General features: G+C 37.1%; 1 protein-coding gene across 3 annotated transcripts in view; it reads right to left on the bottom strand.

The window, feature by feature from the left end:
- Positions 1 to 923: 923 nt before the first annotated feature.
- Positions 924 to 23,434, bottom strand: part of LRMDA (leucine rich melanocyte differentiation associated) — a 1,173,646-nt gene continuing 1,151,135 nt past the window's right edge. The window contains exon 7 of one of the 3 annotated variants that reach the window (XM_061163023.1): positions 924 to 1,781. In XM_061163023.1, coding sequence (XP_061019006.1) covers positions 1,414 to 1,781 — 368 coding nt within the window. In that variant the 3' untranslated portion in view covers positions 924 to 1,413. The remainder of the gene's footprint in view (positions 1,782 to 23,434) is intronic. The other 2 variants (XM_061163024.1, XM_061163025.1) reach the window with 2 other exon arrangements.

Below are 23,434 nucleotides of genomic sequence, written 5' to 3'. Positions count from 1 at the left end.
TGTAATTCTTAAGAGTCCCTTGGACTGCAAGGATATCAAACCAGTCAATCCTAAAGGAAATCATTCCTGAATATTCATTGGAAGGACTGATGTTGAAGCTCCAACACTTTGGCCACCAGATGCGAAGGGCTGACTTATTGGAAAAGACTCATGCTGGCAAAGATTGAGGGCAGAAGTAGAAGGGAGTAATAGAGGATGAGATGGTTGAATGGCATCACCAACTCAATGGCCACAAGTCTGAGCAAACTCTGGGAAATAGCGAAGGACAGGGAAGCCTGGTGTACTGCAGTCCATGGGGTCGCAAAGAGTCAGACACAACTTAGCAACTGAACAAGGACATGCAATTTACATGTAATATTGTTACTAACTTATTTACATTTACATCTATCATCTTTTAATGATATTTTTCATGCATCATCTACTTTTGGTTCCTTTTTCTCTTCTTGCTTTAGACAGTTTTGATTAGTCAAATATTTTTATTATTTTTTCCTTTTCATTTTCTTGCTTACTATAAGGGAATTTTTCTTCCATTCTTTTGGTGATTATACTAGATATTACATAATGCATTATTTAGAATCCAATATAAGTTAGTAATTGTAACTCTTCTTGGATAATTTTGAGTTTAGAATACTTAACCTCCATTTGTTCCTTGGTATCTTTGGTGTTTTTTGTATTGCTATCACACATTTTCCTTTTGTATATATATTTGTAACCTCACAAGACATTTTTTTTTTTGGTGCAGTTGGTTTGCCCTCATGTTTATCCAATTATGTACCTTTCCCTTTGTGTTCTTCATTCCTTCTTACATATCCTTGATTCCGTCTGCTGGGAGGTGGTGGTATTGAATAATATCCTCTGACCTGAGAAGAAACATTGAGACTGAAAAATGAAGCAGGCGACTCCATAAAGTATAATTATGAAGTTTATTGTGAGGAACTTACACACGGGCAGGATGTGGGGACAATGATCCAAAGGCATTTGCAGCTATGCTTGGAGAAGCTAAAAGGGGTACAACAGGCTAAAGCTAAAAATAGAATTGGGCTACCAAGTGAGAAGCATGTCTGCAAGATGGGAATCAAGGATATTTTCCTCTCCCTGAGGGTCTCATGACCATTTAACCATTTGAAACAGAAAAAGGCGTTCTTCCAGATTCCAAAGGTAGAAGCTGATAGGGAACTCATCTGGTGTAGGCACATTCCTTGTGAGTTAGGGTACTCCTCAGTCACAGGGAAAGGAGAGGGTGTAGGACACCCAGGCTAAGATGAAGCTGACCAAACGGACACAGTGTGGTTCAACCACACACTATCAGATTATTTTCCTTCTATCAGAGCTCTCTTCAGTATTTATTTAACATAGAATTGCAGATAGCAAATTCACTCAATCTTTGTATATCTAGAAAGTATCTTTTTCTCTTCACTTATGAAAGATATTTCTGTTAGGTTTGGAATTACACAGTGTATTAAAAAGCAGAGACATCACTTTGTGGACATAGGTCCATATAGTCAAAGCTATGGTTTTTCTAGTAGTCATGTATGGATGTGAAAGTTGGACCATAAAGAAGGCTGAGCACTGAAGAACTGATGCTTTTGAACTGTGATGCTGGAGAAGATTCTTGAGAATTTCTTGGACTGCAAGAAGATCAAACCAGTCATTCCTAAAGGAAATCAACCCTGAATATTCATTGGAAGGACTGTTGTTGAAGCTGAAGCTCCAATACTTTGGCCATCTGATGTGAAGAGCTGACTTGTTGGAGGGAGCTGATGCTTTCCCAGACCTTGATGCTGGGAAAGATTGAAGGGAAAAGAAGAAGGCAAGGGCAGAGGATGAGATGGTTAGATAGCATCACAAATTCAATGAATATAAATTGCAGCAAACTCCAAAGACATAGTGGAAGACAGAGAAGCCTGGCGTGGTGCAGTTCATGGGAGTGCAGAGTGACTTAGCAGATGAACAACAATGATAATGTAATTACATGTTGGTAGTTTTTGCTTGTTTGTTTGTTTGTTTTAGCACCTTAAATATATCATTCTGTTGTTCGTAGCTGCTATAGTTTCTCTTGGGACCTCAGTGGTCTGTTATATTCTTATTTCCTTTAAAGGTAATACATCTTTATATTGGCTCTTTTCAAGACCTGGAAGTGAGTTCAGGGTAGTCTGGGCAGACAACTCTATAGAGTGTTTGATCAGAACATAGCATAGATGTGTGTATGTGGGCTTGGGGTGAGTACCTTCTCTTGGCTATTGTAGATTCTTTATTAAATGGGGAAGGGAACTATCTTAATCAGGTTGAGCTGCTACAACAAGATAACATAGATTGAGTGGCACAAACAATAGACAGTTATTTTTCACAATTCTGGAGGCTGGGAAGTCCAGAATCAAGGTGCTGGCAGATTCAACCCTTGTCGGTAATGTTCTTCCTGGTTTGCAGATGGCTACCTTTCACTGTATTCTCACATCATAAAACGAACTAGAGTCCTGGTCTCCCTCCCTCTTTTTATAAGGACACTAATCCCACCATGGCAGCCTTATCCTCATGACCTCATATAAACCTAACTACCTCTCAATGGCTTCATCTCTAAATACCATCACAATGGAAGTGAGGACCTCAACACATGAATTTTAAGGGACACAAATGTTTAGCCCATGACAGGCACAGAGGGACAAAAGACATCCATTCTTTCACCTAATAGCTAAGTGTTGATTCTATAACAAAGGTTAAACTGTAAAATTAGGACTGAAAGTAAACAAATAAGATAGGCAATTATAATAGTACAGAATACAAATGATAAATACAAATAGTACAGAAATTATACAAATGACAATTGAGCAATGAGAGGGGAAAAAATGGGAGATAGAAAAGCCTGCTGATCTTTGAAAGCTAGAAATCAAAGGATATCATTTAAAGCACATAAATCAGGTACTGTCTGTTCTTCCCAGGGCCTATATCTACTACATGAATTAGATCATATGTGCCTGATTTGAAGTTGGTAGCGATGATGCTGGCATACTGGGGAAGTCACATTTATCCATGAAAGATATTTATCAGAGTGCTAAATTTCAAACCACAAGGGAATGGCGGTAAGTTCCAGAGGAGCACAAAACTGAACCTAAAGCCCAGCCACTCCCTACTGCCCTTCTTGACTCATCTTTCCCATGTGCACTATCTCTGATGGCTTACTGCACGCTACTTCCCAGCCATTGTGACTGCTGCCCTTGCTTCCAGAAATCAACAGATGCAACACTTACTCATACCTCCTCCCCTCAAACTACTTGCATTTTTTTTAATACTGCATTTATTGTTCATTCCTCTATTTATTAAAAACTTAACATCATTGATTGACTGCCTGATTATTGGGCAAGGGTTTAGATTTTGAACGGTCTGATCCTAACTCTATTTTCCCCAAAGCTTGTTATGTTTAGGAGAGAGCTTTCTTAAGCATGCACACACACACCAAACCTTAATAAAACACAAACATGAAAATTTAATAACAGATGGCCAAAAAGCACATGAAAAGATGCTCAACATCACTAATTATCAGAAAAATGCAAATCAAAACTACAATGGGGTGTCACCTTAGAATGGCCATCATCGATCGATAAACAACAAACGCTGGAGAGGGTGTGGAGAAAAGATAACTCTCCTACACTGCTGGTAGAAATGTAAATTGGTACAAGCACCATGGAGAACAGTATGGAGGTTCCTTAAAAAACTGCCATATGATCTAGCAATCCCATTCAAGGGGCATCTATCTAGAGAAATCCATAACCCCAAAGGAAAATTTGCAATCCAATGTTCATGGCAGCACTATTTCCAATACCCAAAACATGGAAGCAACCTAAATGACTACTGACAGAAGAATGGAGAAAGATGTGGTACATATATACAATGGAATATTACTCAGCCATAAAAAATAATGAAATAATACCATGTAGAGCAACATGGATGGGCCTAGAGATTATCATACTAAGTGACATAAGTCAAAGACAAATATCATATGATATCACCCATATGTAGAATCTACTTTTTAAAAAGATACAAATGAACTTATCTACAAAACAGAAACAGACTTAAAGATATAAGAAACAAACCTACAGTTAACAAAAGGGAAATGTGGTGGGGAGGGATAAATCGGGAACTTGGGATGAACACACACACAATACTATGTACAGGATAGATAACCGACAAGGACCTACTCAATATTCAAGGAAACTCTACTCAATATTGTGTGATAATCTATATAAGAAAAGAATATAAAAAAGAATGAATATATGTATAACCGAATCACTTTTCTGTACACCAGAAACTAACACAAAACTGTAAATTAAGTATACTCAAATAAAATTAAAATATTAAAACTAATGATAAGAAGAATACATGACTGAATAAAGTCAGATAGCAGAGGAAGAGGAGAAAAAATGTAAAGTAAGCTAACTTACTTATTGCCCACTTTAGACACTGTATTTCTACCAAAGAAACAGAACCAGTAAAAAAAATATATATGTACCTATACACAGAGCAGAGAACTAGTTTCTGTAATTGTACCACTGGCTAGGCAAGCTCTAATACACAGAGCACGCCACAGCAAAGGCAAGCTGCAAACTCTTGGGTAGGGACTAAGACTGCAGGCCACAATGGGAATTTCTTCTTCCTCAGGAAAATGTCAGGTTTCCTGCTCTTAAGACCTTTCAATTGATTAGATTAGGCCCACACACGTTACTAAGGGTAATCCTTTACTTAAAGTTAACTGATTAATAGATGTTAATCACATCTGCTGAATACCTTTAATGCAGTACCTAAACTGGTATAATCAGTACCTAAACTGATTAAATAACTGGGTACTATAGCCTAGACAAGTTGACACACAAATCTGACAATCACAGAAAATAATGGATAATTTAAAAAAAAAAGATGATTAAGGATATAGAATATAGTTAAAGCTTCCCTAATAGCTCAGTTGGTAAAGAATCCACCTGCAATGCAGGAGACCCCAATTCAATTCCCGGGTCTGGAAGATCCCCAGGAGAAGGGATAGGCTACCCATTCCAGCATGCTCTGGCTTCCCTTGTGTCTCAGCTGGTAAAGAATCTGCCTGCAATGCGGGAGACATGGGTTCGATCCCTGGGTTGGGAAGATCCCCTGGAGAAGGGAAAGGCTACCCACTCCAGTATTCTGGCCTGGAGAATTCCGTGGACTGTAAAGTCCATGGGGTCGCAAAGAGTCGGACACCACTGAGCGACTTTCACTTTCACTGTCACATATAGTTACAGATATGAAAGTAATCTCCAGCAAAAGTACAAGACTTCCTAAATACCAAGATAATCACAAAATCAAAAAGGAGAGAAAAGAATATATATTGATATAATTTAAGTGATATGAACAAATAAGTGAACTATAGAATAATATAAACCAAAAGCACTTACATATCAATATTTTCACATGAACTAAATCTGTCTCTTAAGACATAATTTTGGGTTGGATTAAAAAACTAAACTTGTGGGCCATTCACTGTAAAAGTCTTTCAACTTTGCTGATCATTAGAAAATTTTCATAATGAAACATTTTGTACATCACCATTGATAGGGAAAAATAAAAGCAAAACACCAGTCTTTGCTCCATATATGGTACATGCATAAGACAAAGTGACACAAAATTTGAGGGAAAAAAGGGGGCAAATATAAACAAGAAAGATAAAATAAAAAGAGAGTGGATTGGCTAAACTCAATACATAATGTTGAATTCATTAAAAAAAAACTAAAAAAACATAGACAAAGTCACTTTATCAGGCTAAAGAATACAATATAATACTATGATTACATGCATTCAGAAACATAAATCACAACTGTGAAAACTACATGGATAAACAGAAACATACTAGTCTAAGATCTTAATTTACCTTTCCTTAGAAGGTATATTAATTGACATATTTTTAGCTTCAACATTGAAAATAAAGAATATACCCTTTTTTCAAGGAATACAATATTTGGAAAGCTTGCCCATATACAAGATTATTTTGAAGCTTCCAATAAATTTCTAAATAGTACCAAAAATGTTCTATGCTCACAATAATATAGCACCAGTAATTAGTATTACAAAATACTAATAACAAAACAATAATATGATAAAGTCCTATAAGCAGCTCTCTTTTGTCAAATATAAAATTCAAACTAAAATCACAGAATATCTAGAAGAGAATGAATTGAAAACTCCAAAGATCAAATCCTATCCATTTACATGGTAGAAATATAAATGGAAAAATACAGATGGAAAGTACATGTATTTGAGTAAATATGCACAGCTTGGGCTCAATATCTACCATTTTGTTTTTATAATTAACTTTTACTTCTACACCACTATTAAAAACTTCCAATTCTAGATGATTTCATAAGGAAAGTTTCATAGGAAAACCTTTAAGAAAAAATTTTAAATCCCTATAAACCATTTAAAATTATTAATAAAGGGGAAAGTTCAAATTGATCTTATGAAGTGAGCATAACATTGGTATCATAATCCAATGAAGAAAGTGCAATAAGAGAAAACCATATAAAAACTCACTCATGTATATCAACTGATAATTCTAAAATTAAATAGTTTCAGACTCAATTTATATTACAAGAATAACATAAAAATGTGGAATTTATTCCAGAAATGCAAAGATGGTTCACTATTTTAAATGTAGAAATATAGTGAAAGCTATGGTTTTTCCAGTAGTCATGTACAGATGTGAGAGTTGGATCATAAAGAAGGCTGAATGCCAAAGAACTGATGCTTTTGAACTGTGGTGGTAGAGAAGATTCTTAAGAGTCCCTTGGACAGCAAGGAGACCAAACCAGTCAATCCTAAAGGAAATCAATCCTGAATATTCACTGGAAGGACTTATGCTGAAGCTGAAGCTCCAGTACTTTGGCCACCTTGATGCTAAGAGCCAGCTCATTGGAAAAGACCCTGATGGTGGGAAAGACTGAAGACAGGAGAAGTGGGTGACAGAGGATGAGATGAAGTTTGCTATAGGGAAGGCTAGAGTGTTACAGTCCACGAGGTCACAAAGAGTCGGACATGACTTAGCAACTGAACAACAAATATAACTTAATGTATTAATGGACTTACAGAAACAAATTTTAGGATTCTTTCCACAGATGCCGAAAAATGCATTTAGTCATTAAACATCAATTTCTGTATTTTAAAACTTTCAGTAAAATAGGAATGTACTGCTAAATGTAGAACTTAAACTTATGATTTATTAAAAATATCAAATATACAGAAATAAATCTAACAAAAGAAATGGAAGACATTTACAAAGAAAAGTGCAGATCTTTAGAAATATTTTAAAGAAAGAAAATAAATTGAAGGATATACAGTCATTAGGGATCTGAGGGCTTAATACGGCAAAGGTTATGATTTCTTCCTAAAAAGATATATAGATTCAGTATAATCCTAATCAAAATTTTGGCAGGTTGCTTTCTGCAGAAATTTTAAGTTGATTTTAAAGTTTAGATGGAATCTCAAAGGACCAAGAATAGTGACGATAACGTTAACGAAAGAAACAGAAGCACAAAACTTTTCTAATGGATATGGATTTTTTATATAATTGCATTAGTTGAGACAATGTGGTCTTGTTCAAGGAAAGACAAACAGATTGGTAGAACACAACAGTGAGTCCAGAAACAGGCCTACACATATGAAGACACTTTGTGGCACAGATGTTTTCACAGAATGGTCTTTCTAATCAATGATGTCGGTCACTAGATATTCATGCATTGAAACAAAACAAATCTGCTCAGTATCTTCCACCATACAAATAGTTGATTTGCAAAGTGGAATAAAGATCTAAATATAAAAAGTGAAACAGTAAAGTGTCTACAAGATAATATATATCAACATATATTTGTGATGTTGATGCAGCAAAGATGTTGTAATGGGAAAGGACAATAGCAACCATGAAAGAGGATTAGAAAATAAAGGTTCATAAAAATATATTCACTCATCCAAAGACACACTAAGAGGATAAAAAGACAAGTCCCAGTGTGGGAAAAGACATTTGTACCATATAAAGCCAACAAAAGTCAGAGTAAATAACAGTTAGCAGGTTACTGAAAAACACATTCGAGTTTTACCCCATTTTATATGAAAATAATAAATCTACAGTAATTCAAACAACTAGCCCAGGAATAAATAAGTCAACAAAGGGGACAGAATCAAGAGTCTAGAATTAGTGGGGGAAGAAAAATGTTTCCTACTGTTTTTCCATATTAAAAAATACCTGATTCTTATCTCCTGCCAATCTGCCTAGTCTCACTTTTTCAGTTGATTAAAGACATGAGCATAGAAATCATAGTCTTCCAACTTTAGATGATTTGAAAAAATGGAAAAATGTCCCATGCTCTTGGATTGGAAAAATTAATATTGTTAAAATAGCCATGCTACCCAAAGCAGTTTACAGACATGACCTCATAAAACTCCTAGAAGAGAATGTAGGCAAAACATTCTCTGATGTGAATTAAAACAATATTTTTTTTAGATCAGGCTCCCATGTCAAAAGAAAAAAGCAACACATACACATGTATGTACGCACATATAATCGGAATTGCCATTGCCTAAAATTCTCCTCTGTTTTAATACTAGACAATTAATGGCAGAAGTGGCCTATCATACCTCAGCCCAAACTTAAAACAACATTCAGGGAGTAAAATAACATGTCAGAGAAAAAACCCAGTTGAAGATGAACAACTAGCTATGTTATATTAACCAGGAGAGGTATATTAGATGATATGTAGCACTTAACTCTTAATTCCAATCAGAGAAAAATGTGGCAAATGTCTGATAAGAAGATACATCTATAATAATCACCTTCACAATTCCATCATCTTTGTTACTATATTGCAATGATGATTGAGATATTAATTAAGTGACTATGATCCCTTTAGGTTGTCATTTCAGCAATAAAAAAACTAGTAGTGAGTCTCCCAAGGCCAAAGAAACAAAACCAAAAATAAGCAAATGGAACCTAATCAAACTCACAAGCTTTTGTACAGCAAAGGAAACCATAAACAGAATGAAAAGATAACCTACATATTGGGAGAAAAATATTTCCAAATGATGCAATTGACAAGGGCTTAATATCCAAAACATATAAGCAGCATTTACAACTCTATATCAAATAACAAACATCCAATCAAAAATGGGCAGAAGACCTAAAGAGACATTTCTTCCAAGAAGACATACAAATGGTCACTAGGTACATGAAAAGATGCTCAACATTGTTAACTACTAGCAAAATGCAACTCAAAACTACAATGAGGCATAACCTCATACTAGTCAGAATGACCATCAACAAAATGTCTACATGTAATAAATGCTGGAGAGGGTGTGTAGAAAAGCAAATCCTCATACACTATTTGTGGGAATGTAAATTGGTGCAGTCCCTATGGAGAACAGTAGGGAGGCTACTTAAAAAACCAAAAATAAAGTTACCATATACTCCAGGAACTCCACTCCTGGACATATGACAAGAAAAGATGGAAACTCTGAAAAGATGCATGCACCCCAATGTTCACAGTAGCACTGTTTACAGACATGGAAGCAACCTAAATGTCTCTCAACAGAACTGGATAAAGAAGATGTACATATATACAATGGAATATTACTTAGCCATAAAAAAGAATGAGATAATTAACATTTGCAGTAACATAGATGGATGTAGAGATTATTATACTAAGTGAAGTAAGTCAGACAGAGAAAGATAAATATTATATGATATCACTTATATGTGGAACCTAAAAAATAACACAAATGAACTGATTTACAAAGCAGAAACAGATTCACAGACATGGAAAACAAACTTCTGGTTACCAAAAGGGAAAGAGGGGGATAAATTAAGAACATGGAATTAACAGATATATACCACTGTATATAAAATAGACAACAAGGATTTGCTGTACAGTATAGGAAACTATATTCAATATCCTGTAATAATCTAAAATGAAAAAGAACCTGAAAAGAATATAAATACATGTGTTTTTGAACTGTGGTGCTAGAGAAGACTCTTTGAGAGTCCCTTGGACAGCAAGGAGATCAAACCAGTCAATCTTAAAGGGTATCGACTCTGAACATTCATGGAAAGGACCAGTGCTGAAGCTAAAGCTCCAATACTTTGGCCCTCTGGTATGAAGAGCTGACTCACTGGAAAAGACCCTGATGCTGGGAAAGATTGGGGGCATGAGAAGAAGGGGGCAAGAGAGGATGAGATGGTTGGATGACACCATTAACTCAGTGGACATGAGTCTGAGCAAATCAGGGAGATAGTGAAGGATAGGGAAGCCTGGTATGCTGGAGTCCACGGGGTCACAAAGCGATGGACACAACTGAGTGAGTGAATAACAACAAAATATGAATCACCTTGTTGCACACCTGAAACTAACACAATTATTATAAATCAACTATAGTTCAATAAAAAGAAAGAAAAAATAAAACTTTTGGAATCAAGAGAAAATTCTCACAAGATCAGAATATTAAATTATTTAGAATATGGTTTCAGATTTGTATATAAAATAAATTAATTCAGTATGTTGGCTGTGATTATCAAAAAAGCATAATTTTAAAATTTTAGAAGAATGTACAAGATTATCTTTACAGTCTCATGATTCAAAAAGATTTTAAAGAAAGATACAAAACCACAGATCACAAAGAAGGAAAATAAATTCAACTATTAATGCATTAAAATATTTCTTATTACAGAAGACACCACACAAAATGTTAAGCAATTAGATGTGGAATTAGGAAAGATATGTGCAGCGTATAAAACTGCTAATGAATTGGAAACAGCTTATATAAAGTACCCTTAAAGATCAATAAGAGAAAAGTCAAGCCAGTAGGAAAATTGGCAAAGGATATGAACAGCTATACCATAAAAGACAGACCTTTTTTGGCAAAGTAATGTCTCTGCTTTTTAATATGCTGTCTGGGTTGGTCATAACTTTTCTTCCAAGGAGCAAGCGTCTTTTAATTTCAGGGCTGCAGTCACCTTCTACAGTGATTTTGGAGCCCCCCAAAATAAAGTCTCTCCCTGCTTCCGTTGTTTCCCCATGTATGTGCCATGAAGTGATGGGACTGGATGCCATGATTTTTGTTTTCTGAATGTTGAGTTTTAAGCCTACTTTTTCACTCTCCTCTTTCATGAGATGGTTGGATGGCATCACCAACTTGATGGACATGAGTTTGAGTAAGCTCTGGGAGTTGGTGATGGACAGGTAAGCCTGGCGTGCTGCAGTCCATGGGGTCACAAAGAGTTGGACATGACTGAGTGAACTGAACTGAACCATAAAAGAAGGAGTAAGAAGACCATTAAACATTTGAAAATATGCTCAATCTCATTGGTAGTCCGTACTTATAAAAATTGTAAAAGGGATGAATACTTTTCAAATTAATTTTTTTTTTAGTTTTTGCCATACCACATGGCATGTGTGATATGAGTTTCCTGACCAGGGATCAAACCTATACCCCTTGCATTGGAAGCATAGTGTCTTAACCACTGGATCATCAGAGAAGTAAAAGAGACTAATATTAAGGTACCATTTAAAATCTATTACATGGGAATATATGAAAAAAGGTATGACAGTTTAAATGGCCTGTGAGTATGTAAATTATTGGGAAGTATAACACAGCCCTGATTGTGATATAAAATTTATCTAGTTATTTAGAAATGTCAAAGTCAAAGACACACACAGTCCACAAATGGCCCCAAATTCACCTCTGAATGTTTAAAGAAATTCTCACACATGTCAAAGACTACAAATCAACAAGTTTTATTTGCTACAGCATTACTTTTCAAAGTGAAACTGGAAACAAACTAAATATCCATCAATAGGAAAAACATGAAAATTATTAAACTATTTGTACTGACATTGAGAACTTGTGCAAAAGTAATGCTGGAGGAGAAAAGCAAGGTGTGAACTATAAATTCTGTATGATAGCATTTAAATAAATCTGAAACAGTCTATAAAATATTATACTATGTATCCATAATTCTTAGCTACATACATGTGTAAGAATGCTATAAAAACATGTATAGAACTTGCAAAACACCAAATTAAGGACAGGAGATTTCTCTGTGGAAGAGTACTGGGAAATAAAATGACCAAGGAACACTTAAGATGAGGTACATGAAGCTCCAGTACTTTGGCCACCTGATGTGAAAAGCCAACTCGTTGGAAAAACCCTGATGCTGGAAAAGACTGAGGGCAGGAGGAGAAGGGGACGAGAGAGGATGAGATGGTGGGATGGCATCATTGACTAAATGGACATGAGTCTGAGCAAACTCAGGGAGATAGTGAAGGACAGGGAAGCCTAGTGTGCTGCAATCCATGGGGTCTCAAAGAATCAGACATGACTTAGCGACTAACAACAACAACAACATACGTTTGTATGTTTTCTTTTATAGGGTAAAGATATTTAAAGTAAATAAATCAACATGCTAAAATTTGCTGAAAATGATGTTGGTTATTACACCAAACTTGTTAGGTGTTTTTCTCTATTCTTTAAATTCACTTTGGGATAAAAACATACAAATAAATAAATAATGATTGAGAATGGATAAAAGAAAAAGATATCTCATATTGCTATAATAGACAATGGAGTGATGTCAGTAAACACTGTGTGTCAGGGGGAACCCCAAGATTTGGGAAAGTAGCAAGGAGTCAAGTTGTTATTTGAGTACAGGAACAAACTGAAGATATTTTCAAATGTGACAGAACTTGATCATACAACCACCTTTAGTCCGTTTTCTTTTTTGGGGGAAAGGTAGGGGTAGGGTTAGGAATAAAATCACACAATGATGAAACCCAAGCTAATGAAAAAGAACAGTGATGATGTAGCATTATGAGCCCGTAGTATTCAAAATTCAGAAACCAACAGTACAATGTCTGCATCTTGCTAAAGAATCAAAGCATGACTTCAGCAAGTGAAGAACACAATGTAAGCAGCATGAAATTCTTTCTAGATAAAAGTACTCCACAATCAAACCTCACTAAGCAGAGAGGATAAAAACAAACACACAGAAATGGAGAAGCTTCAGAGAAATGACTGGTGGTGAGTGTGAGCAATAAAGTAATTCAAATGAAGAACTGAGACATTAAACTCTGGACAGTTTGATTACATACATAAATGTTACGTGTCTTGGTAAGTAAGTGTGGGAGGTGGAGGATGAACAGCCAACAGGAAGTATAGGAGGGTGACCTTTTTACTTCCCTTAGGGTGAATTCGATCACTACTGATGAAAACTGAAGTGGAATTTTAAGAATAATACTTTCACAATCTCTTAAAGTTGTAAGTTCATTTCTTTCATCTTCAGATAATTTAGGCATTTATCTCTTACATAAAGAAATAAAGTTAAACAATTTCCTTTATTTTCATTGTTTCACTTTTTTCCTGTCAAAATCAAATAAAGTTACATTTAATGTTTTTGTCAAAATAACATGGGTATCATAATACAGTTTTAGTAAGATTTCTTTACATCCATCCATCCATCTATTCATCTATGTGCACGAAAGCAATCTAGAAGAATGCAATCTAATTTTATGAGCTATTTATGGACAATATGATTTTGGATATTATTTTTAATTTAAAAAATTGGTTTTACTTGTCTTTCTTCTTTATGCTTTGACATATTGTTTGAAAAGTTCATGATGAACATGTGTAATTTTATAAAACAAATTATAAAAACATTCTTTCCAAACTAAATATGGGGGGCAGATGTAGGTTTTATATGAAAAAACTGACAGGCCTGCATAACTGCTTGACTCTAGCGAGCAAAGAAAGAGGCGATTTCAAAGGTTTGGAGGCAGGCGCCAGGGAGAGGGGCAGAACCACAAACAGAGAAGGAAATCCAACAGAGAACGTGGTTGATGGGAGCAAGCATGTTCCTTCAGCCTAGTATACATGTGTTTCAGGGGTTACTGTCTGTACAGAGATGCAAAATTAGAGGCTGGAAGATAAAACTGGTTAGAAAAACATATGTAGGAGTCAGCACTGCAGGCACATGAGCTGAAGAGATGGAAAAGGAGGAGATTCTAGGAGTGGTGTGTACATCGGGAGAACGTGTGGGTCCTGACACAAGCTGACACCATCGCTGCTTTCATGCAGGCCCCCCTGGAAAGGAGATATTCTGTTAAAAAAGGTCACCTCCAATCACCGAGCACAAAACCAGAGCAGAAATTGGCTGAAGCTAAGATACAACAGCACCTGTGGCCTAAACTTATCTTGACCCTTCACAGTGCAGTTTGTAATAAAAATATCTACCCTGGTCCCCTGCCATTCTCAAATTTCAGGCTCACCTTGGGTCACTGTGACACCAGAACTCTTTCCACTTCAGCATTGACTCTTGGCATTTGGAGAGGGAGACAGTCGCACCATGGTTGATTTATCACTCTGCCTGAGGCCCCATGGAATTTTCGGTAGAAACCAGACTCAGAGACTACATGCGCCACTGACTTTTTGTCAAATAATTATTGGTTGGATTTTATTTAAATAAATGCACTTATAAAGTCCTCATGTTATTTGAAAATGCTTAACCACAAGCCAATGTATTGGGTTAAGAACTATTAAATAAATACATCCCCTCTTAGAAGGCTGGAAGGCCAGGCAAAAGATTATACACACACCTGCTATCATCCATCATGCCTTAATGCCACTTAACCATCACTTCTGGGCTGGAGTTAATCAAGTTGGGTTCTCCCACCAGGTGAGCTTGGTTACCACCTGTTACTTTAGTTGGATAAGAGGCCTAGCTGTGGATTTTTATTTAGCAGAATTATTTGACTTTGGCAGACCATTAAAAGAAGTAATATTTCAAAGTAATGCAATGGAGCAATATTTATGAAACTATTTGCATGGTGTTACCAAGAAGCTGGCCCTCTTCTCCCATTATAAATCACTCTCCAGCCAGGTCAGAAGAGCAGCATTGCCAAATATTTAGATCATGAAGGATCTGTTGCAGAGATCATTATATGCAAGGAATTAAGAGTCATCAGAAGTTACTGGTGGAGGAAGATGCTGGCAGAACAAAAGTCACATGCACAAATGTGGAAAGGAATGGGAGACTGAAACTCTAGTCTTGGAGGGCAAGGCAGAGTACAAAGAAAGACAACAAGCAAATTGAGCACCCCACCGGTGTGATCAGCCCTGTCACCCGCTTCTGACGCGCTTAGCTGGAGTGCACCCCCTTTGGGTGTCTGATCCTACATTACTGCAGCTTGGCAACATCACTTGGTCAGGAAAAGATGTTCATAAGTTTTCTGAACACTTCCCGCTGGCTCTGTCTGTTTGCAGTTGCCATTATGGAGTAGGAGCGTGACAAGGATTGGAAGTGACAGACACCAAACTCTGCATGTCCTGGAGCCAGCCTCAGTAGCTCCGCCACTGTCACGTCAAGCTCCATCACTCCTGGTTTCTCAGTGCCGGCGCCCATGACACCTGTCAGAAAGTTTCAAGTGTCTGCTCGTTTCTTCATCAGGGTTGCCGGGGCAGCCTGGACCAGGAAGGGATGACATTTGGGATGAGGGAGGAATGGGCAGTGCCTTCCTCTTTCTGCCCCTTCCAACTGTCAGTTTGGGTTTTCTCTCCACATATCAAGGTTTAGACCCAGTCACTTTGTCATTTAGAAATGCATGCAGTGGTAACTAGGTTTGAAAACAATGTGAGAGAGAGGGAGAACTTGGGCCCATCTCCTTAGAGGCTGATGCATTGTGAGGAAATTAAACAAACAAAAGAGGCATCGCAGGAGGCGATCTGTGCCCTTTGGAAATGTGCTGCTTTGGGAGATGGGTGGATGCACTCCAGTCATCTGTACACATGGATTCCTTTGCATTAGTTTTTTTCTTTCCATTAAAGTGGAATAATTTGGCATATGAGTTATCCAAAATAGCATAGCTTTTCTTGGTGGGAGGTTTTAGCTGTCTATTGTTTTTCTTCTCTTTAATGATGCTTTCATTTTAAAAAAGGATGGAGAGGCAAAAACACAGGTCTTAATTAAAGTCAAAACTTCACAATGTTGCAAGCTCTGTGTGGATGTGTGTCTATAATTCACTTTTTCTCATTAGCATAATTTAGACAAATATGTAAATGAGAAACTGCTGCTTCTGGTCCATCCAAATTTTTTCCCAATGGATTTAACAGAGAGTACCAGGGTTCTTTGATGACTAAATGAGTGTTCTGTTTTTCCTTTAGTCCATCTGAAATATTAAAACAGTAAACAGGTTTCAAAGAGTTAAACTGTGTCATTCCACTGCCTCATCTCCCATCAGTTTCCAGTTCGCTTAAACTCTGGCTCTTGCCACCTAAATGTCACCCAAACCTTCTATACTTCATTTGGCTTAGTTTTGTTTCATTCCCCCACAATAAATAATTCTTTCCATTTACTCAGAGGATGTGCCTTCTCAAAGCAGGACATTCAACTAGGGGCTGATGGGACTGGCTTCTCGCGGAGATCTTATCAATCATGGAGACCTGGTGACTGCTAATACCCTGTGAGGTCTGTGCACACAGATTCATTCAGAAGAAGGTGTGCTGGCTTCAGGGTCAGATGTGGTGTCTGATCCTGATTTTGCCCCCACTCTTTCCTAAATCTCGGGTTCATGACTTCACCTTTTTGTGCCTCTGTTCTGGGATATAGAAGGGAAAGATAGAATCATGATTTGCCTCACTCATGAGATCCTTTTGAGGTCCAAATGAGATACTGGTTATGGAATTATTTTGAAAAGAATAAAGGTATTACTAGAAAAAAAAAGAAAAAAGAGGGGGTGGGTGGGTATATAGGGAAAGTTTGGATAATTGATACAAATAGATCTAAATATTGCAAATGGAGTTCTACAACCAAGTTTTTCTTCAATCACCACGCCTAAGAAGCAAATGGACCCAGGAGCCACATTTGTATGATGGGGCGATGGCTACCTTCTGGAAGGTGAAGGAGAAGTAGAAATACACAGCTCAAGTAGGGAGACTAAAAAGACTTTCTACCTACTTTAGTAATTCTTGAGTGGAACAGGAGATTGCAAAAGCTTCCAGGTAGCTTGCACAAGACATAACTATTAGATCCTAGGAGAGAGAAGAGGACTCATAACAAGTGATAGTGAAAGTGGAGGAGCCTCTTTGGGCTTTGTCTCCAGCATAAAAGGGAAATCTGGAAGGGAGAGGAATATAAACAGGCAAGTCTAAAAGGACCCCAGGGAGCAGATGGAGGGCCTGTCAACTGCAACATTCCCCATCTCAGTCAGGGGTCTTTCCACTCCAGGCTCATACCCAGGGTGGCACAGGGAGGACAGGGACTTCATAGAAATGGAAAGCCATGGAGCAGAATATTTCCCTCTACTTCCAGGTGTCCAACATCAAGTAACACTGGCCTTCACAGAGCGTGACATTCCACAGAGAGGAAATGATGTGCGGGGTCAGATGTGTGCAGCTCCCAGGCTGATGTGAGGGCTGTCAGCCCCGCAGACAAAATCTCACAGGCCATGGACAAAGGGGAGTGGCCACCGGGCCTGAGTGTGGACAAGCAGGTCGCCTTGGAAGAGGTCCCCCCACCCATACAAGCCAGCCCCATCATCCTGCAGTTGACGACACTAAAGGGACCCAGTGCCTGTGTGTGAGTGTAAGGAGATGTGAGGGAAGCCTTCTCTCCCTAGCTCAATATTCCTCTTCGGCTGAGAAAATGCAATCACTCTTTAGAAGAAGTGCCTCTCCCCACCTCAAGGGAGGAGTGAATGTGCTGTGGGAAACTGGGCTCCAGCCTAGTGTGGGCTCCTCTGCCCCTCTGAGCACTCTTTCTAAGCTGTCCATCTGCCTGCCTGCAAGGTTCTGATTTCCTACTTTGTTCTGGTTGCTGGGAAGTAGGGAAGCTTACAGGAGCACAGAGCGCCTCCACCAGCCAACTGGCGAAAGGGCTGTACAGTCTTGGCTGGAGCCATTCCACATACTTGCATTTAATTAAATCAATGATAAAGCTGCTATTTTTGTCCCTATCTGACTCCTATGTCAATTTTTAATTGTTTTTTGACTCCTGGAGGAAAGGGTTATTCAAAATTTTAATGGGAGAGTCTTAGTAGTATAAATCATATGGGTCCTGGGAACTTCTGTAGGATGTATAAGAACGCTGACATCATAAATAGAACTGTGGGAAGTGATTAAAAGTGAATCCCAGGTGAACTCTCTGGGGCAAAGCATGAGTTATAAACTGTGCATCAACCTTTGAATCATTCTCCCTCTGATCCTGCTGGGGACTGTACTATAATGGAGAGGACTTGTGTTAGAAGCAGCTTATGCCAACATCTAAAAACACAATTTAGTAAATACAACTGTGAAGTTGTGAATGCTGTTCTGAAAAATAAACTTCAAAAAAACAGAATGAGGGAATATACTTGGATGGAAAAGGAGATACACTACATGAAAACAAATTTAGGGTTTGCCAGTATCTCTATAAATGTCTATAAATCTCTATAAATGTCACTGAGGACTGTCAACATGGAGATTGCAGTCACATCCTGTTCTGCCCTGGTAGAACCACTCCTAGAATTCTGAGGCCAAGTGGAATGTGATGTGCTGAGTAGGACGCAGGAAGAACTGAGCAGGCTCCTAAGTGACAAAGCAGAATAGAGAGGGAAGGGACCAGGGGTTGTATATATGTATCGTGGAGAAAGGAGGCATGGAAGAAGCATGATGGGTATCTTTAAAGGTCTAAGTGGCGACCATCATGTATAAGAGGAAGCGAGCTGCATGGCTATAAGACAGGACCAGATGGTGAATATGAGGAAGTTTTCTTACAGTTATATCTACTTGAAATATTTAGAATATCCCCAGCAGTATGATATTTTTTAGTTACCAAAGTACAGGGTTGACAGAATTCATACCTTAGGTAACAGTTGAAGGAAGTGAGATATTATATAGGCATATATGTCTGATGTGTTGTGATTCTAGAAACTACTAGAAATATAACACTTATCCAATGCAGCCTTGAAACATTATAACTACCTAATTCTGAATGTGGATTACTCTTCCTTTTCCTTACTGTTCACTCATGGGAGCTAACCTAGTGCCTTTCACCTGAGCACATAATAAGTGTTGTCTGGATAACTGAATAATACACACTCAAATCTTTTTTATGATGGTGGTGATATGTTCAATAATATTTGACTAGTGGGTTAACAAACAAGAACATTAAGTATTAGTGAAGCTTCTCCCTGCCATACTATTTATTAACACAAGCAATTTTTCCTGGTTTGGTAATATTTCCCTTTAATATTATTTATGTAACAGCTGAACACAATATGCTGAATGACCTTGAGGCATATCCCAGTGAGAAAAAGCACAGTATAATTTATATTTTACAAAGAATGCTCACATCCATTATTTCTTTATAATCCTCAAAATTCCTTTATGAGGTTGACATTGTTCAAATAAGGAAACCAGACCCAGAGATAGGAAGGGACCTGCTCAAGGACACCAAGCAAGTAAGCAGCAGTTCCCGAACCCAAAACAAGATCCATTAATTCTAAGATGCATGCTCCTTCCACTGTAGGTCAAATGCCTCTGATAAAAGCCCTAATGAAAAGAAGAAAGGTTGTATGCTTCCCTGTAGTTAAGTTGGTCAGAACGATTTGTCCCGTATTTTCCCCATATGTCTGCCTTCCCAGCTCCCTGCATCCCATAAAGCCAACTGATCCCAGGATATGACCCTGGTTTGCCTGGATGCTGAGCTGATGGTGATGCTATGTGAATATGACCACGACATAACTTGTCTTTATAAATATCCATTCCTTGCAGGCTTGTGAAACTACTCACTTGAAATCTAAGCCTGTTTGGCAGGGAGACAGGGACAGGACAGCTGTAAGTTGGCATAGTTACCCTAGGCTAGTCCACCGCAAGCCACCTCACTTAAAGGAGGACTGGAAGCCAGTGCGGTGGTTTAATACCAGGACTGCTGGCAGCTCCCACCTTGTGACCTGGGATTGCAAGGTGATCTGTGAAGAGAGGCTCTGAAATATCATCAGACATGCTCCAAGGGTATGCTTGCTGCTGCTTAAGTGCTTTAGAGAGGGGACATCTATTAAATGTGTTCAGTATTCTCCTTTCCTCTTCAATCACATCTTCTCTCACTCTTTTCTTTTTTCTCCTTTCTTGAGGAAACAGCAAAAGAGTAGCATGTTCTCATAATAACCAGATCAAGTTTCTTCAAATTAATTCATTAAGTAAGCATGAGCAGTTACAATGTGCCTGATGGTGGGCTAAGTTTTGGAAATCCGGAACTGAAAATACTGTTTATATGATGAATGAGTTACAGTATAGTGGAAAAGACAGTAGTTAGACAAGTAAACTAAAAAGGTTAAAAGTACTATTATTGAGTTAAGTTATTTACTTATTGAGTTAAATTATTGATTTGTAAGATGCTATAATTGACAATCCTGGAGAAATTATCAGAATCAGTGGAATATATATATATAATAATAATCTATGTATAAGAAAAAAACATGTTCTCAAGCTGAACAAGAACGGACCTACAGGGACCTCCCTGTTGGTCCAATGGTGAAGACTCTGAAATCCCAATGCAGGGGGCCTGGGTTCAATCTCTGATCAGGGAACTAGATCCCATATGCCATAACTAAGTATCCTGTATACCGCAAGTAGGGGAAAAAAAAAAAAAAAGATCTCTCATGCTACAACTAAACATTCCAAACACCACACACACACACAAAAAATCAAAGATCTGAGTGCCACAACTAAGGCGCAGCCAAATAAATAAATACATATTTTTTTAAAGAGTGGACATACAAAGGATTCACCACATAGAAGATAAGTTCATGAAGAAAGATCAGCATTTAACTGCATACTGAAGAACTTTAATGACTTTAGTAATTAGTTTAGTAAAAAAAGTTTCCTAGCAGAAGTAAATAGTGGAAGAAAGCATTCCTTGTAAGGAATTATTGTTTATTATTATTATTTATAATTTATTTATTTATTGTTATAATATATATTTATTGTTTATTTATAATTATTATTATTATTGTTTAAATAATTTTGATTATATAACTATGGTTCAATATAGAACAAAGTAATGCTATTTTCTAAATGTTTTACATTTTCCCTGGAGTTTCCAGTTGCTTTTATTTTATTCTTAAAATAACTTCCTCCTTTTTGGGCCTTTTACACAGATATGCTCCTGGCTTTTCCTTGGATAATTATAATTACTATTACTAAATATTTTTAAAGGAATGACCTAAAATCATTACATGTCGAAATGTGATGATGAAGTTCAAAAAGTATTTTGGAAAAAATGTGTTGCTTTAAATGCTTTTATTTAGAAGACAGCTTAGAAGTCAATGATCAAAATTCCCATATTATCAAACTAGGAAAGAAAAATTCACTCAAAGTAACTTAACGGGAGAAAATAACAAAGTAATAATGGAATATTTGTGCTATTTTTGGGCAAATTTTTGTAGGTATGAAATTATTTCTACAAGGAGAAAAAAATTTTAAAGTTGTTTGAAAGATGCTGTTAAGAAATCAAAAAAGCACAACTGATTGGGAGAAAATATTTGCAATACACACACCTGACTAAGACTTGTATCAAGAATATATAGAGAATTCTTACAGCTTTATCATAACAAGACACACAGCCAATTAAAAGATTTGAACAAATATTTCATGAAAGAAGAGTTATGAATGTCCAACAAATACATGAAAACATGCTCAAAATTACGAGTCGTCAGGGAAATGCAAATAAAATCACAATACTATAACACTACATTTGAAATATAATGGTTAAAATTTTAAAAGACTGTTAACACTAAATGTTGGCTTATATGTATAATAACTGAACTTTCATACATTGCTGTTGAGAGTGTGAAATGAAACAACTTCTTTGGAAATAATTTAGAAGTTTTAAATGAAGCTAAACATACTTTTAGCCTATAACCCAGCAGTTATACGGTTGTTTACCAAAAGTAATAATAATCAACCAGTGTGGTACTGGCACAAAAACAGACATATTCAGCAATGAAACAGAAGAGAGGGTCTGGAATAAACCCTCACATGTATGGTCAATTGATTCTCAACAAGGGTGACAATTCCTTTTAAAAAGTTTCTTCAAAGAATGGCTATAGGAAAACTGGATATTCATATGTGAAAGAATGAAATTGGATCCTTACTATTATATACAAAAATTAACAAAAAAAATATATCAAAGATGCAAAGAAAGAGCTAAAATTATAAAACTCTTAGAAGAAAACATTAAGGAGAATCTTTAAAATATTGAATTTGGCAATAATTTCTTGGCTATGACACCAAAGGCAAGAACAACAAAAACAGGTAAACTGGACTTCACCAAAATTTAAAACTTCTGTGAGACAAAGGACACTATCAAGGGTATGAAAAGGCAACCTACAGACTGGGAGAAAATGTCTATAAATCACATATCTGGTAAGGGATTAGGATCCAGAATATATAAAGAAATACTACAACTCAAAATAAATGAGAAAATAAAACCCCAATCAAATATTGGCAAAGGACTTGAACAGACATTTTTCCAAAGAAGGTATATGAATGGCCAAAAAGCACATGAAAAGGTGCTTAGCGCCCCAAGTCATAAGGGAAATGCAAATCAAAATCACAATGAGATACCACTTCATACCACTAAACAGGTATTACAAAACAAAAAAAACAAAAAACAAAAAGGGAAAAAAAAATACACACTGAGGAAACCAGATCTGAAAGAGACACGTGCACCCCAATGTTCATCGCAGCACTGTTTATAATAGCCAGGACATGGAAGCAACCTAGATGCCCATCAGCAGATGAATGGATAAGGAAGCTGTGGTACATATACACCATGGAATATTACTCAGCCATTAAAAAGAATTCATTTGAACCAGTCCTAATGAGATGGATGAAGCTGGAGCCCATTATACAGAGTGAAGTAAGCCAGAAAGATAAAGACCATTACAGCATACTAACACATATATATGGAATTTAGAAAGGTGATAACGATAACCCTATACGCAAAACAGAAAAAGAGACACAGATGTACAGAACAGACTTTTGGACTCTGTGGGAGAAGGCGAAGGTGGGATGTTTCAAGAGAACAGCATCGAAACATGTATATTATCTAGGGTGAAACAGATCACCAGCCCAGGTTGGATGCATGAGACAAGTGCTCGGGCCTGGTGCACTGGGAAGACCCAGAGGGATCGGGTAGAGAGGGAGGTGGGAGGGGGGATCGGGATGGGGAATACATGTAAATCCATGGCTGATTCATGTCAGTGTATGACAAAAACCACTACAATATTGTAAAGTAATTAGCCTCCAACTAACAAAAATAAATGGAAAAAAAAACAACAACACAGAGATTGGAACCTTTATGTATTGTGGTTGGAAATGGTGCAACTCTTTCGAAAACAGT

The sequence above is a fragment of the Dama dama genome, chromosome 15 (genome assembly GCF_033118175.1).
Source record: "Dama dama isolate Ldn47 chromosome 15, ASM3311817v1, whole genome shotgun sequence".
Classification (NCBI taxonomy): Eukaryota; Metazoa; Chordata; class Mammalia; order Artiodactyla; family Cervidae; genus Dama; species Dama dama.
This window is presented reverse-complemented; position numbering and strand designations above follow the sequence as displayed.